The sequence below is a fragment of the Strongylocentrotus purpuratus genome, unplaced genomic scaffold (assembly GCF_000002235.5).
Source record: "Strongylocentrotus purpuratus isolate Spur 01 unplaced genomic scaffold, Spur_5.0 spur5_scaffold_18, whole genome shotgun sequence".
In the NCBI taxonomy this organism is placed as follows: domain Eukaryota; kingdom Metazoa; phylum Echinodermata; class Echinoidea; order Camarodonta; family Strongylocentrotidae; genus Strongylocentrotus; species Strongylocentrotus purpuratus.
In genome coordinates, this window is record NW_022145603.1 from 5,834,031 (window position 1) to 5,848,673 (window position 14,643).

A 14,643-nucleotide genomic window follows, 5' to 3' on the forward strand; every position below is an offset into this window, starting at 1 on the left:
TTGGGCTGTATGTAGGACATTAATGTGTCGTGTTGGGAATTGAACCCACAGTTCCACAACCTGTGCATTTCAAGTCAAGTGCTTAAACCACTCGACCATGGCATCTCTACATGTGCTGGTAATTGCCTGTAATGAGTTCATTAGATGAGCAATTCAATTTAGTGTGGTTTAATAGGATATTTGAGTACCCTCATTGTTAACCTGATTGACTTACAACTTGTAAAGGAATAATGACAGGGTATTTAATACCATAATACCAGTATTAGTTGGAAAGACAATACTTTTGATTCAGAGCGTATCACCAAGCCATTCTCAGTCAGCTGCAAGCTTTATATACATGTAGCATGTAATTGGGTTTTTAAAAACACTAACTTTTCAAATTCTTAGAAAATCAACCCGGCCCCCCCCCCCCACTCAGAGGTCGGAATGACCGCATGTGTGTTGCCAAAATGTCTGGTAAAGGGGTACTTTTCGTGCGACAAAGTCCAGCCAGAGAATTGTAAAAAAAGGGTGTATTTGATTTTTCACCCGGAGATTTCTTTAAAAAGGGGGTGTTTTTTCTTTTTTTCTCTCATCTCTTTGGACTCCTTAGAAATAATTCCGAATTTAGGGGGGTACATTGAGCATTTTTCCTGATTTAGGGGGTCTGCAAGGCAGGAAAAGCCCGCGAAATGCCCGCGAAAGGGGGGTTCGGAAATATTGGCAGTCCTCAGATAGGGGGTGCTTTTAAAAAGAGGGAAACGAGCATATGCGTACCCTAAATAACATTGAGTGGGGGGGGGGGGCCTGGAAAATCAGTGATTGTTTGGTTGTATGTATGTTGGTTGTTTTTGTTTGTCTGTTATGTTTGTTCATTTTCTAATCTTCAAGTTACAAGAGAGATATTGGTTCAGACTTAGGTTTTGCAGTATCCATCTTAATCCTTTTTGTGTTTCCTTAATCATATCTTAATCTTGAGATTAAGTACATGTAGGTACTACACTCCACAGAACAAGGAATACTAATTGAAAAAGAGATGACTTGGTAGTACACATCTTACTGTTCATGACTATTAAAACTAGTTGATGAGATGTACATGTGTACAACTCTCTTTATAGTATAGTCAATAATTTAGCCCCAGTTAAAGTTATGAAAGGTATACCGGTAGACATTTTCATAGATGACAATCTACTGACTATATTTCTCTTTGGAACTATCAGCTCGAGAAAGATTACCAACAGTTCTTTTCAGGACTACACACACACTCACACTTGAAAAAGAAAGATTGCAGACAGTCCTTTTCAGGACTCCCAAATCCACCCCTCTTTCATATGGTGCAACCGTAAGCCTACTGTATATATTTACTGACCATCATTAAAACAGTTCTGATATAAAATATGAATGAAGAGTCATAAATTGATCTATGATGGTACAATGAGGTCAATTGACCATTAGGACAAAATGCTATAACTACTCACTCATAATTATCCCACCCTGCGCAATTATCTAAATTAGTCTTTTGCTTGAATTCTCCCCTCCTCTCTTCTTCCTCTCTCTCTCTCTCTCTCTCTCTCTCTCTCTTTTGTCCATGTTCCGGTACGTCTTTTTCTCTGTCCCTCCACCCCTCTCTCTCTATCTCTCTCTCTCTCTCTCTGTCTTTCGGTCTCTGTCTGTCTGTCTGTCTCTCTTTCTATCTCTCTCTGTCTCTGTCTCTCTTTCTGCATATCTCTCTCTCACTCTATTTCTCCCCCCCCCCCCCCCTCTGTTATAAAGTGTCATTGCGATCACTGTTTCACTTTATTGAGCCCAATAATTGTAATTGTAGGAATATTGATATCCGCCAGACAATGTACAGGTTAGCAAGTGATTGGTATTAATAAGATAGATATCACCAAATTGAGATTCGTTTGAAAAGGACCGAATCACCATTTATCAGTTTTGATAGCTATTACATGAATGATTGTTCCATTTGTTTCAGTCATTAAACAGAATATTTGCCCTAATAATAAGTTTGATGAGCTGCCCCCTGCCAATATTCCTACAATTACAATTATTCGGATCATGAAGGAGGCCTTAATAGCTATGTTTTATCAATGGCAGTATAAAGTCCTTGTAGATAGCCGACAATATGCAAAAAGCCATTAATGCCTTCAGAAAGACTTGTTTTGGTCATCAAACAGAACATTCGCTCCATTGCAGACAATGAAAGAGCAATCGCTAATTGGGTGATATCGCTTGTAGTCATGATCATCAAATAATGCACAATAATGGTCTTACAATCATCGTCAACTATTGGAGACAGACCAGTCAATTGGGATCTATTTTTATATGAGAAATCTACAATGAGCAATGTCATCCCTTTGATATACACTGAATATAAAAAAGGCAATATCAACATGTTATCTTAATGACCAATTTCTTTTTTAATACGGTACTATTTTTTTCCATAGGTTATTCAATGCCCCTCTAAAGTGTTGGGAGTAGCTGGAGCCCCAAATTCGCCAAAAATTTGATGGCAAAATATCACTTAAATTGTATCATAATGTGAAAGTTCATGTAATTTTAGACACAATTCTGCAAAGAATACATAATTCAGGTTTCCTGTTGTACGCAGAAAACCTTAATTTGGTATTCTTTCATCTAATGACATCCTCTTTCACTTGATGATTCAATTAAAGTGAAATTTTACCATCAAATTTTTGGGGCTCACAACACTTTAGAGGTGCTTTAAAATCTTTTAGTCTAAATTGTTAGATTTGATCTGGTCTGATAGGAATGTGATTTAAAGGAGGGAAGCTGTATCCCTCTCTTTAATCCATATCAAAGACCCTTAATTACTTCCTGGATAGCCCTAACTGCCTATTAAGAAGCTTTGATCTTTTCTTCCTTCAAATAAATCTTCATTTATTGCTTATAATCCGACTTTGTTCACTAGACTAGAAACATTCAAGTTTAAAGAAGCTTGTTTGAGTTAGCGTTTACCAATTCAGATAGGTGTGCAGTGAACTATCACACAAACCTTGCTGCCTTTACACTGCAAACAATAATTATTGGGTTTTCTGACATTGTTGTGTTTCGTCATACATGTAAGTTGCTAAGCAATTACCCACAAAAGATGATAAAGTTAAACCCATACCGAAATACCCACCTGGCCACTTTCAGCTCTATGTACATGTAGAGAGTGTTTTTTTGAAAATTAATGCTGGCAGAAACTTCCCTGTTTTATGCAATGTAAACGTTCCCTCTCAGAACACTGTTAAATCATACCGGTTTTCATTAACGCGACTCTCTGCACTTTCATGCAATTGCATGCAGAACAAGTCACACAGGTGCACTATACTCACCAACGATTATTAAGTGTGAAATTTGAGATTTTAATTCAATTTTGTGAAATCTCCACCATATCCGTGCAAGATTGCATTTACAGATCATGAAATTACTTTCTTTCCATTGATTAAGCACATTCAAAATGTCTACTATTCAGGGAACATTTCAGACACGATTTGCTATGAATGGGTCTAATAAAGCATGGCACTAAATCTAATGAGGTGTGAATGGTATTTCTTCACAATCACTCACATTTGATTCTAGCTGCCAGACTCTTACATTTCCTGACTAATGATTATAATGTACTCGATCACATACTGCACTCAATCACATAGACTGGATGGCAGTTTACATTTATTACCTGGAAGGGGAGGGGCAGGTGACATTCATTGAAATCACCCAAAAGCCAGACGTTGAGCATTATGAACAGTTAAGGCCTTGATAAGAAAAAAAACCCATTTTGTATCTGAATTTGTTGAAATATTCACTTCAAAAGACAATTATTTGAAGTTGAATTGTATGGCAGTAGGGGGGGGGGTATTAACATTAATCAATTTCCAAGATTGATCACTTTTTACCCTTTTATACAAGAAAAAACACCTTGTATTCACTTCACTACAGCTAGCATACATGTGAAAAGGCGATAACATGAAGTGCACATATATTGTATTTAACGGGAGAAGGGATAAGGGTCTAAAATCTTAACATAAACTTGTGCACGATGGTAAATGATGAAAATCAAACCTTTACAACAAAAAACGAATGAAATGTCCCTGGCTACCAGCTGAAATGTAAATCCAATTATGTACATTGACATTAGTTTGAATAACATTCATGTAAAAAGACAACATTTGATTTTTTTTTCTTCAATTGAAGGTTATAATGGGGGGGGGGGGGGTCTTTCCATTAATCAAATGTGCCTGAAGCCCAGGAATAATAAACAAGCATATAAACATGTCCATGGTTCCTGATAATTAAGCTGTCAAATTAAATTCCCCACTCTTTAATTTTGTGGTAACATTCGTGTAGAAAGGCACTCAAGTGGAATACATCCTTTCATGTATGCATTCACCAAGACACAGAGTGAGTGCAGAATATCCTACCAGTGGTTGCAAGGGAAGGGAGTGGTGGTGGTGGGGGGGGGGGGGGGGGGTAACAGAGTTGGATGTATTCTCTTATTCTTCAAGACACTGGCAATGTATGGCTCTAGCTTTAATTTATTGGCATAGCTACATGTAGCATGGCTGTACTTTTTTTCACTACTAATGTCTAAGCTCTCCCAATACAGTGTGTGTGCTTACAAAGAACCCCCGCATCCAACTTCTTCTACGCATCACATTTAAAAGCCACATAAAGGGGGATTACCTTATGCACATAATCTCAACATACCAGTCAATGTCTACAAGTGTTACTCATTGACTCATGGATAATCTGAAATGGGTGTCTTGAATTATAGAAGGGGTTATGGTGAAAACTTTGAGCTCTTCAGCTACAATGTGATAACTGATAAAGGACACTCATTACATTCATTTAAAGATAAAGTTGAGTTCTGGTCATGCCATTGCATTGTGATAGAAAAGGTGTGGAATGGATCAGAAAAAGTTGATCATCTAGCATATAAGTATTGGTGTGTACTGCAAGGTTCTGGAGTCATCAAAATCATAACAAATTTGACCCAGTCTTGGTAAAGTAACAAGCACTGTACACAGAAAGATGTATATGGGACTACACAAATGGTGTCGGGGGGCTACTAACTGTGATTTCCCTATCTTTCGATGCTCATTATCAGCCAGTATACATTTTCTACCGAAATTGTTTGGCAAATGACATTTATTTGTACTCTGTAAGTTTCGTTCGATTCTGTGAGAATTCCTTATCTTTTTTATAAACCAGAACTCAAGTTTATCTTTAATATCTGTCCAGAAGCAGAAGGCTACCAGTAATCATCTCTGTGAGCAAGTATGGAAATAATGTCCTTCTGGCTCCAAACAGAACATCATTTTTTCAACTAAACCTCCCCCAATGCACCGGCTCACCTGCCCCCACATGAATGCCTTCATAAGTCACAGGGCAATTCCTCAAACCATGCAAAGAAAGGCTAATCTGTTCATATTTTAAAAAAGTATTTTATCTCTACTGTCGAGATTAAAAGAATCATGGTTCGATCATACCAAGTAGATACATGTTATTAGACCCATGCATGGTTTACTGATACCAATTTACCTTTTCTGTGTATTTGTTACAACCACCTGTTGTCGTCTGTATTTAATGTAATAACTCCTTGGTGCTACCATATGGACACTAATAAATGAAAGTTGAAACCTTCTGTGGTTTTAGTCTACATTCATGTAAAGTCCCACACAAAACAAAAGTGGTCTCACATGGTTGAGGACTTGAGCTGCACTATTAGATTTTATTCCAACCACAAAATGGCTGCCAAGATGGCTGACATGCAGTCCATCCAACAATAATAACCAATCACAAGATTGGACAATAAGTAAGTAACCAATAGAAAAACTTGTAAAAGATAGAGTGCCATGTGCCATGTGTGCTGGGTTGAATAGCTAAGAGATAAGGAAGAGTGTGTATGTGTGTGGTGCTATAGCAGGTAATGTGCATGAGGATGAATGAATAGGGACAGAACAATAGAAGCCAAGAGCTAGCAGACAGGAGAGAATGAATGTAGGTCAGGAGTGCGCTAAAGCATATCGGAGTGGAAAGCTAAATGTACAGTGTAAAATAAACAAGTAACCACTTGGGTCAGTGAAATTAAAACCTTACATAATATACCATCTTCACAGAAAAATGTCCTCATTTTAAAAGATACATCGTATTAACATGCATTTGTTTCCGAAGAAAATGAGTCACATAAAATTTGCTTGAAATACCTGAACACATCAAATCATGAAGTTTTCCTTCTGTACAATTCTCTCTTTCTTTTCCTTTTTTTTTTCATAAGGAACAGCATCTATTCATATTAAGGAAAATTAAACTGTTTAACTTGAAAGGTCACACATATAGCAAATACAAAAAAATGGTATGCTTTCATCAATGAACATCTTTCAAGCAACGTCCTAACTTCAATGGGTTCTATCCTTTTTCACCCTGAGAATTCCAGTCGGATGATTTGTAGACATAAACATTAAATAATTTCCTTTTTTTCCTGTTTCTGTCACAAATGACAAAATATCAAATACTTCATACCCAATTTGGCAATTTTTAACAAAAACTATAAACAAAATACATGGCAATGTCTTCACCTAAAGAAAAAAAAAAAGTATCACTGTTTCGTGAATCGCTGTTAAAAATTCTTTTTAAATAAGTTAGCCAATTGAATAATGAAATACAATGTACACAGATAATATGCATGCATTCTGACATAACTCTTTCAAAACCGTCTCAGATTTAAGGAGACATTATACAAATACAGTGTCTATGGTCGATAAAATCTCAACTACAAATGATTTATGTAACGAAAAAACATATTTTATGAATTCATGTATCGATGATGTTTTAAATCCAAATATCCATAAACATCAATATAGGTCAAATGACTAAAAATAATGTTCAGAAAACAATGTAAACATGTACTTAAAATCAAATAATCCCATCAATTTTTGTCGTTGACACATTTATATAGTCCTTTTTGTAAAATAATGCAGGTCAACCCTGTGACCAATACAATCTGAATCTCACATTTTTTAAACTTTTTTTTTCTTCTTAAAATTGAGCACAATTGCAAAATTGCAATCAAAATTGACATTTTAGTCTTTTTTCTTCTTTTAAAAAAAAAAAAAAAGATGGGCGCATTGAGGAGTTCACCCAATTGACGTGTAACTAACAAATTTGATGGAAAAACACATGACAAAATGCTTGAAAGTTTGTCTTCTTTTTCCCGTCTAAACATTAAAAACTGACAATTTAATCCTATCTTTACTGAAAAGTCCTACAAAAATATCATAAATCTTCCAAAACGTTCCCAAATCAACAATTCCCTCAATAACATATTGTCACGAACAATGTAGCAATGCAAGGTATGACAGAGAAAAGTTAAAATCAGCATGTCTTCCAATTATCTATCACTATTGCAAACATTATTCCTCGAAAGTCTTTACAGTTCGTAATCTTGAAACTTGGCGGGTACTTTAACCTGTCGACCAGATCTCGAACGTGCGGATGAGGACGGCTGAGGTTGGGGTTGGTCAGCGGATGAAGACGGCTGATGTTGGGGTTGGTCAGCGGATGAGGACGGCCGATGTTGGGGTTGGTCAGCGGATGAGGACGGCTGATGTTGGGGTTGGTCAGCGGATGAGGACGGCTGATGTTGGGGTTGGTCAGCGGATGAGGACGGCTGATGTTGGGGTTGGTCAGCCGATGAGGATGGCTGAGGTTGAGGTTGGTCAGCAGATGAGGACGGCTTAGGTTGCTCAGCTGATGAGGATGGCCAGAGTTGGGATTGGTGAGTCGTCGACCTCAGTTGATATTGGGGTCTGAGTTGAAGTTGGCCAACCGGCGAGAACAGCTGATGTTGGGTTTGGGTAGTCGGCAGGGATGGCCTAGGTTGTTGCTGAGGTGGGGCTGAGTCAATTAGCCTGGATTGATGGCTAGAATTGGTTGGCTGGTTTGATGCTTGTTGCCGAACAGACAAAATTGACCGTGATGGTTGGTCATGGTCTGACTGTCGGTGATGGAGGATGCGTTCTGTTGAACTGGTTGGCTGGTTTGAGGCTTGTTGCCGAACAGACAAACTTGACCGTGATGGTCGGTCATGGTTCGACTGCTCGTGATGGAGGATGCGATCTGGTGGTCGAGACGACCACGTGATGTAGGCTGGTCCATGGCTAGTAGGATGATTTGACTGCACCTTTCTCCTATTCTCGTCTTCTGCTGGGGGACCTGGTGGGTACTCTGTCGTTGTCCTCTCAGTCCCATGTATTGACGTAGGCTGTGGGGTTGGTGGGGATGGTGGAGTTGACATCACTTGTGGGGCTCTAGCTCGATGCGGTTTCAAACGATTATGATGGACCCGTCGCTTGAACTTTTCATCATGGACATGAACTATGTCATAATTTAGTCCATCATCTGATGAGGAAGATACTCTGAAAGGACCTTTCCAGTTTGGTTCAAGTTTGTTCCTGATGTTGGTTGGGTCATGTAACCAAACAAAGTCACCTGTGTCATACTTTGAAATGCGTTTCTTCACATCATACTGTCGTTTCTGTTGTTGCTGTTGCTGTCGTGTATTTTGTATGGTGTACTCCCATGCTTTTCTCAATCGCTCAGACAGGTTGGTTGTGTATTCGAGGAGTGTCTTGCCAGATGACGATGGAGGGGGAGTTGAACAGGTGATGTTCGCAGGTGTACGGGCTTCCCTGCCATGCATGATGTAGTATGGCGTCAAACCTGTTGAGGCATGAGTACTTGTGTTGTACGCTAACTGGACTTGATTGATGTGAGTGTCCCATTCTCCTCCTTGATGAGAAATGTACTTCGCAAGTTGATCTTTGATGGTGCGATTACAACGTTCGACTATGCCAGCTCCTTGGGGATGATAGGGTGTCGATCTAGACTTTTTGATGCCCAATTTGCTGCATAGTTCTTGCACTAATCTGGACTCGAACTGTCGACCTTGGTCTGTGTGCAAAGTCTCTGGAATACCATGCTCTTTCACATATTCTTCGAACAAATGTTTGGCGATGGTTGGAGCAGTCTGATCTTTCATTGGGAAGATATTGACATATTTGCTGAAATGATCAGTCACAACGAGTATATAGCGAAATCCTCGTCTTGAACTTGGAAGCTCAGCAATGTCGGCAAAGACCATCTCCAAAGGACGAGTAGTGGTAATGGGACGTAAGGGTGCTTGATGCTTAGGGGTTGGTAACCGGAAGGACTCGCAAGCTGTGCATGTGTTGCAGAAATCAGTGATTTCCTTGTTCATGAAGGGCCAATAGCACATTGACTCTGCTCTCTGTATTGTGCGATGAGCGCCGAAATGTCCGGATGATGGGTCACCGTGTAACTCTTGAAGTACCCTTGGAATGAGGGAGTTTGGTACGACAAGTTGGAATGAGAGATTACCAAGCTTGTCTTTCTTCTTCCTGTAGAGTATACCGTCTTGGAGGATGAATTTGGGATACTGCCACAAGAGACGTCTAACCCGGGGGTTGTGTCTACGGATCTGTCGAATGGTTGGCCGCTCACCATTGTTGACGCATTCGATGACTGTACTGATGTCTTGATCTAGTTGCTGTTCATGTTGAACATCTACATCACTGTCAAGGATTACACCACGATAAGGATGAAGGACGTTTGGTGCAGACCGCCTCGTTGAATCATTGGGAGTAGATGCGTCTGTTGATAGTCGTGATCTTGATGAACGAGTCTCGACTGCATTACACAGTGGATTGGTCACCATGTGCTTGAGTAGCTGATCCGTCAATCTTGGAGTGACTTGGCTTTCTTGACTCGGGCGTCTAGATAATGCATCTGCATTTCTGTGTGATTGTCCTTTCTTGTGAATAAGGCTGAACGTGTAGGAATTGAGTTCCAATATCCATCGTGTTCTCTTCCCAGTTGCATCGTCTTGAATTGGGAACTTCCTGAGAGCCAAAAGAGGTTTGTGGTCTGTCAGGATAGTGAAGTGTTGGTGTCTCAGATAATGACGAAAATGGCGAACAGCTGTAACAATTGCCCAGAGCTCTCGATCATAGGTAGACCATTTCTTCTGCGTAGCGCTGAGAGTTTGGCTGAAGTAGGAGATTACACGTTCTTTACCATCTTGAGTCTGCGAGAGGACAGCACCAACTGCATGAAGGGATGCATCCGAAGATAGGATGAACTCCTTTTCAAAGTCTGGATAGGCGAGGAGAGGTGGATTGGTTAGAGCTTCTTTCAGATGTTGAAAAGCCTTTTCACACTCTGCTGTCCATACAAACTGTTGACCTTTTTATGTCAGGGTCGACAAGGGAGTTGCAATCTTAGAGAAACTCGGCACAAAACGTCGGTAGAAAGATGCCAAGCCAAGGAAGGATCGGACATCAGTCGGTGTCCTCGGCTGAGGCCAGGACTTGACTTTCTCAACGTTGTTTGGGTCAGGTTTCACTCCTTCGGTGTTGATTATGTGGCCAAGATACGTAACTTCTTTCTTGAAAAAGCCACACTTTGAGGGTTTAAGTTTGAGTCCAGCATCTCTGAATCGTTGCAATACTTCTTGGAGGTTCTTGCAATGATCATCGAAGTCCTTGCCCATGACTATGCAGTCATCAAGGTATACCAGGCATGTAGACCAGTGGAGGCCATGTAGAACGGCTTCCGTGAGACGCTGAAATGTCATGGGAGCGTTGACCAGTCCGAATGGCATGACAGTGAACTGGTAAAGCCCTGTGCCTGTGGTAAAAGCAGTCTTCTCTGTATCTTGGGGATCGAGCTTGACCTGCCAATATCCACTTGATAAGTCCATGACGCTGAAATATGCTGATGAAGAAAGGGAGTCAATTGAATCATCTTGGCGTGGAATAGGGTGAGAATCTCGAACAGTTACTGCATTGAGTTTTCTGTAATCCACGCAAAATCTGTATGTGTTGTCCTTCTTCTTCACCATGACGATTGGGCTCGCCCATGGGCTGAAGCTCTCTTCAATGATGCCTCTTTGCAGAAGTTCGTCCACTTGCTCCCGAATTTCCACTCTCATTGCTGGTGAAGTTCGATACGCCCTCTGTCGTATTGGAGTAGCTGTGGTAGTGTCAATGTGGTGATGAATAATGTCAGTCTGACCAATATCCTGAGACGTCGTGCTGAAAATATCACTGTAGGTCTGAAGAAGATGTTCAGCTTTCTCGTACTCTGTCCTCGTGAGTTCTGAAGAAGGGAGAACACCAGCAACTGGTGACTTGTCCGTCACTTGTGGATCAGCGTCAGTAGTTACGCTCATGATCTTGTATTCCTCTTCAATATCCCCAGTAATGGAGAAGAATTGACCAAGGCAGGTGTCTGCAGGTAGATCGACTGCTTCGTCAGAGGGATTAATGAGGCGTACTAGAATAAGACCATCTTGAGGCTTGAACAGAGATCTGGCACCGATAACAGGAATGTGATCTTGCAACGTTGGTTCAAAGTAGCCATCATAGTCTCTTGGTATGATGTCGAACTGTGGCGACGACAATCTTCCCTGGACGTGAGTTTCACAGCTTGGGGGAATCCGAGCTTGTCCAACAAGAGAAACTTTACATTTCAGCGGGGCTTGGTATTGCTGACGATCGATGAAGGGAATAACATTTCCAGGCATGTTGAACGATGTTGGCGATATGCAGGCATTCTGGCTGTCAATAAAGTCCCATCCAAGGACAACTGAATGAGTGATGTTGCGTGCAACAACAAACTTGTGTTGTGTAGCCTTGTTCCCTAAGTGCAGAGATGGTACGATTGTTCCAATGTTGTCTACCAGCCCACCTGTGATAGTAGATGCCATGGATGTCAACTTTTCCAACGGGCTCCTTTGCGATGCTGGAATGGATGACAAAAATTTGGCACTCAACAGAGAGATGAATGATCCACTATCTACGAGTGCCAATACATAGACATTGTCGATAACGATAGGGATGTAGGGCGATTTCTTTGGCGAAATAGGTGCTATTCGTATTGGGACCTTGGTTTGTGTAGTTGATGAATGGCCCTCTTCCTCAACTACCAGAAGTTTCCCTGCTGCTGGTCTTCAAAACGAACTTGACGATAGGGAGCCTGTCTATGGGAGTCAACTTGATAACCTGCAGTGGAAGGATGCTGCTGATTTCGGCTGCTAGACGATTCATAGGGCCGTCTAGAGGGTGAAGTCCTAGATTGATATGCGTAGCTCCGATTAGGGCTTGGAGATATGCGTCTTGCATATTCAGGAGATCTGCGTCCTGCATATTCCGGAGATCTGTGTCTTGAATATCCTGGAGATCGGTGTCTTGCATATTCTGGAGATCTCTGTCTTGCATATTCTGGCGACCTGTGTCTTCGGTAGTCACGGCTTGGTGACGGAGACCCACAACGTTCCATGTGTCTTCCCTCATGGGAGCGTCCTGATGGGCTGCCACCACGTTGCTGAGATCTGCTAGGCCTTTCAACTGTCTCTAACTTTAAAGACATCCTATCCAGCTTCTTTTCTAACTCGTTGAGTCTTGGCAGTAGTAGTCGTAAGACTGATGATTCTGCAGGCGTCTTGTCCTGGACCCGATCATCTACAGCTGCTACTATACCAAAATCGTGTGCTTGGTGTGCTCTTTCTACACGAAGTGCGATCTTCAAGGCCTCGTCAAAATCAAAGCCTCCGAGCTCGTGAATCTTCACTTGAAGCGGCTTGTCTACCCCGGCAACAAATCAGCGAAATCTCTCACCACCTTTTGCATTGTCATCATAGGACGGGAAAGCCTCTTCCACTAAGGAAGCAATGGCTGATGCAAACACCTCTAACGGCTCACCTGGTTGGCGAGTTCGGGCAGTAATACAAGACTTGAATGTGTCAATAAACTGTGTCCGGCCGAAAACCTGAGAGAGGTTCTCTTTCATCTTCTTGAAATCCTTCTTGTCCGAAGCAGACAAGCTCTCCCACACGATGAAGGCTGATCCTGCTAGTCTTGCCGGAAGGAGGGTGGTCAAGTTGATAGAAGTGTCCGAAAACGCCTGTGCAGCAACTTCAAATCGACGTATCCATTGACGGAAGTCTTTGCCGTTCTCTCCCGTAAACACTTCTGGCAATTCCATGCGATAAGATGCCATACTGTAGGAGTTATAAGCAATCGACTCAACAGATATGATCATCAACAAGATATCAACCCAGTAAAACTTACTGAATGAGTCAATGTGAAGGAGGGGGGGGGGGTGGGGGGTCACTCTGAGTGCAGATGAAGAAAATGCAAACTCAACAGTTGAAATATCTGTGGCGAGCGGCTATGATGGAAGGAGGGTGTATTCTGCAACTGGTTACGTTGCTACGCCAACACTATGTAGAATATGCAGGTTGATATGGCAGAATGCTGTAATGTACGGCAGCCAAAGGCAGACTATACATGCAAACTGGATGTGAGAAGTTGCTTGAAAAATACAGAACTGTATGAAGGGTGAAGAAAAAAACCTCAGTCACCGATGAAGGATGAATGCAGGAATATTCACCAAAATACAGCTCCAGTATGAAGAAGGGTAAAGGAAATCTCACTTACTGATGAAGGATGAATGAAGGAATTCACAAAACTACTGATGTAGGAAGAAATCAAGGCTCAAAAAGTCAAGATGAAACGTCAGTAATTAATGAAGGAGGCTGAATACACACAAACACTAACTGCCTCAGCTTAAAATGAAGGGAGGTCAATCAGTGCAGAAGAAGGGTGATATCATGCTCTCAAACATTCACATTCATATACAGATGGAGGGAGAATTTCACTTTGCAACTCACCACTAAAAACACTGCAGGAATTTCTACATATGAAGGAAGGCTGCAATTACAGTTTAGTGCAGAAAAACCACTGCTGGCACCAGTTGTAAAGTCCCACACAAAACAAAAGTGGTCTCACATGGTTGAGGACTTGAGCTGCACTATTAGATTTTATTCCAACCACAAAATGGCTGCCAAGATGGCTGACATGCAGTCCATCCAACAATAATAACCAATCACAAGATTGGACAATAAGTAAGTAACCAATAGAAAAGCTTGTAAAAGATAGAGTGCCATGTGCCATGTGTGCTGGGTTGAATAGCTAAGAGATAAGGAAGAGTGTGTATGTGTGTGGTGCTATAGCAGGTAATGTGCATGAGGATGAATGAATAGGGACAGAACAATAGAAGCCAAGAGCTAGCAGACAGGAGAGAATGAATGTAGGTCAGGAGTGCGCTAAAGCATATCGGAGTGGAAAGCTAAATGTACAGTGTAAAATAAACAAGTAACCACTTGGGTCAGTGAAATTAAAACCTTACATTCATATCCAATAGGCCTGTTTTCATCAGCTCGAGATTGCCAAATAACCCGCTATTTTCAGACTCGGGATATTATCCCTAAGCTCAAAATTGCGCCTTCACCAGACCGATACGCCCATCACAAACTATACATGTAGCTCGGGCGGGCGCAATTTAGCCCGCTATTTCCCAAAAAGCTGGATATTTTGGAAACAAGACCAAGATTTCTCTGGATATTTTTGTGACCAAATATCCCGCTTATTGCAACTGCGGGCTGATGAAGACGCAAATTAGCTGGATAATTTGCAATCAGGATAGTTAAAATAGCGGGTTATTTGGCAAACTCAAGCTGATGTGGACAGGCCTGTTGTCTCTTTGCATTCACCTGTTGTCCAACCATCCATA

General features: G+C 41.3%; 2 protein-coding genes across 2 annotated transcripts; both read right to left on the reverse strand.

Moving 5' to 3' along the window:
• Positions 1-7,094: 7,094 nt before the first annotated feature.
• LOC105438116 lies at positions 7,095-10,622 on the reverse strand. Its single transcript, XM_030989096.1, has 2 exons — positions 7,630-10,622; positions 7,095-7,497 (listed from the first exon to the last, which is right to left on the reverse strand). Exons 1-2 carry the CDS (start codon positions 9,722-9,724, stop codon positions 7,418-7,420), a joined length of 2,175 nt encoding a protein of 724 aa, XP_030844956.1. The 5' UTR covers positions 9,725-10,622; the 3' UTR covers positions 7,095-7,417.
• A 186-nt stretch (positions 10,623-10,808) lies between these two features.
• Positions 10,809-11,776, reverse strand: LOC115925484. Its single transcript, XM_030989435.1, has 2 exons — positions 10,980-11,776; positions 10,809-10,812 (listed from the first exon to the last, which is right to left on the reverse strand). The coding sequence occupies exons 1-2, from the start codon at positions 11,774-11,776 to the stop codon at positions 10,809-10,811; spliced, it is 801 nt and encodes a 266-aa protein (XP_030845295.1).
• Between the last annotated feature and the right edge of the window lie 2,867 nt (positions 11,777-14,643).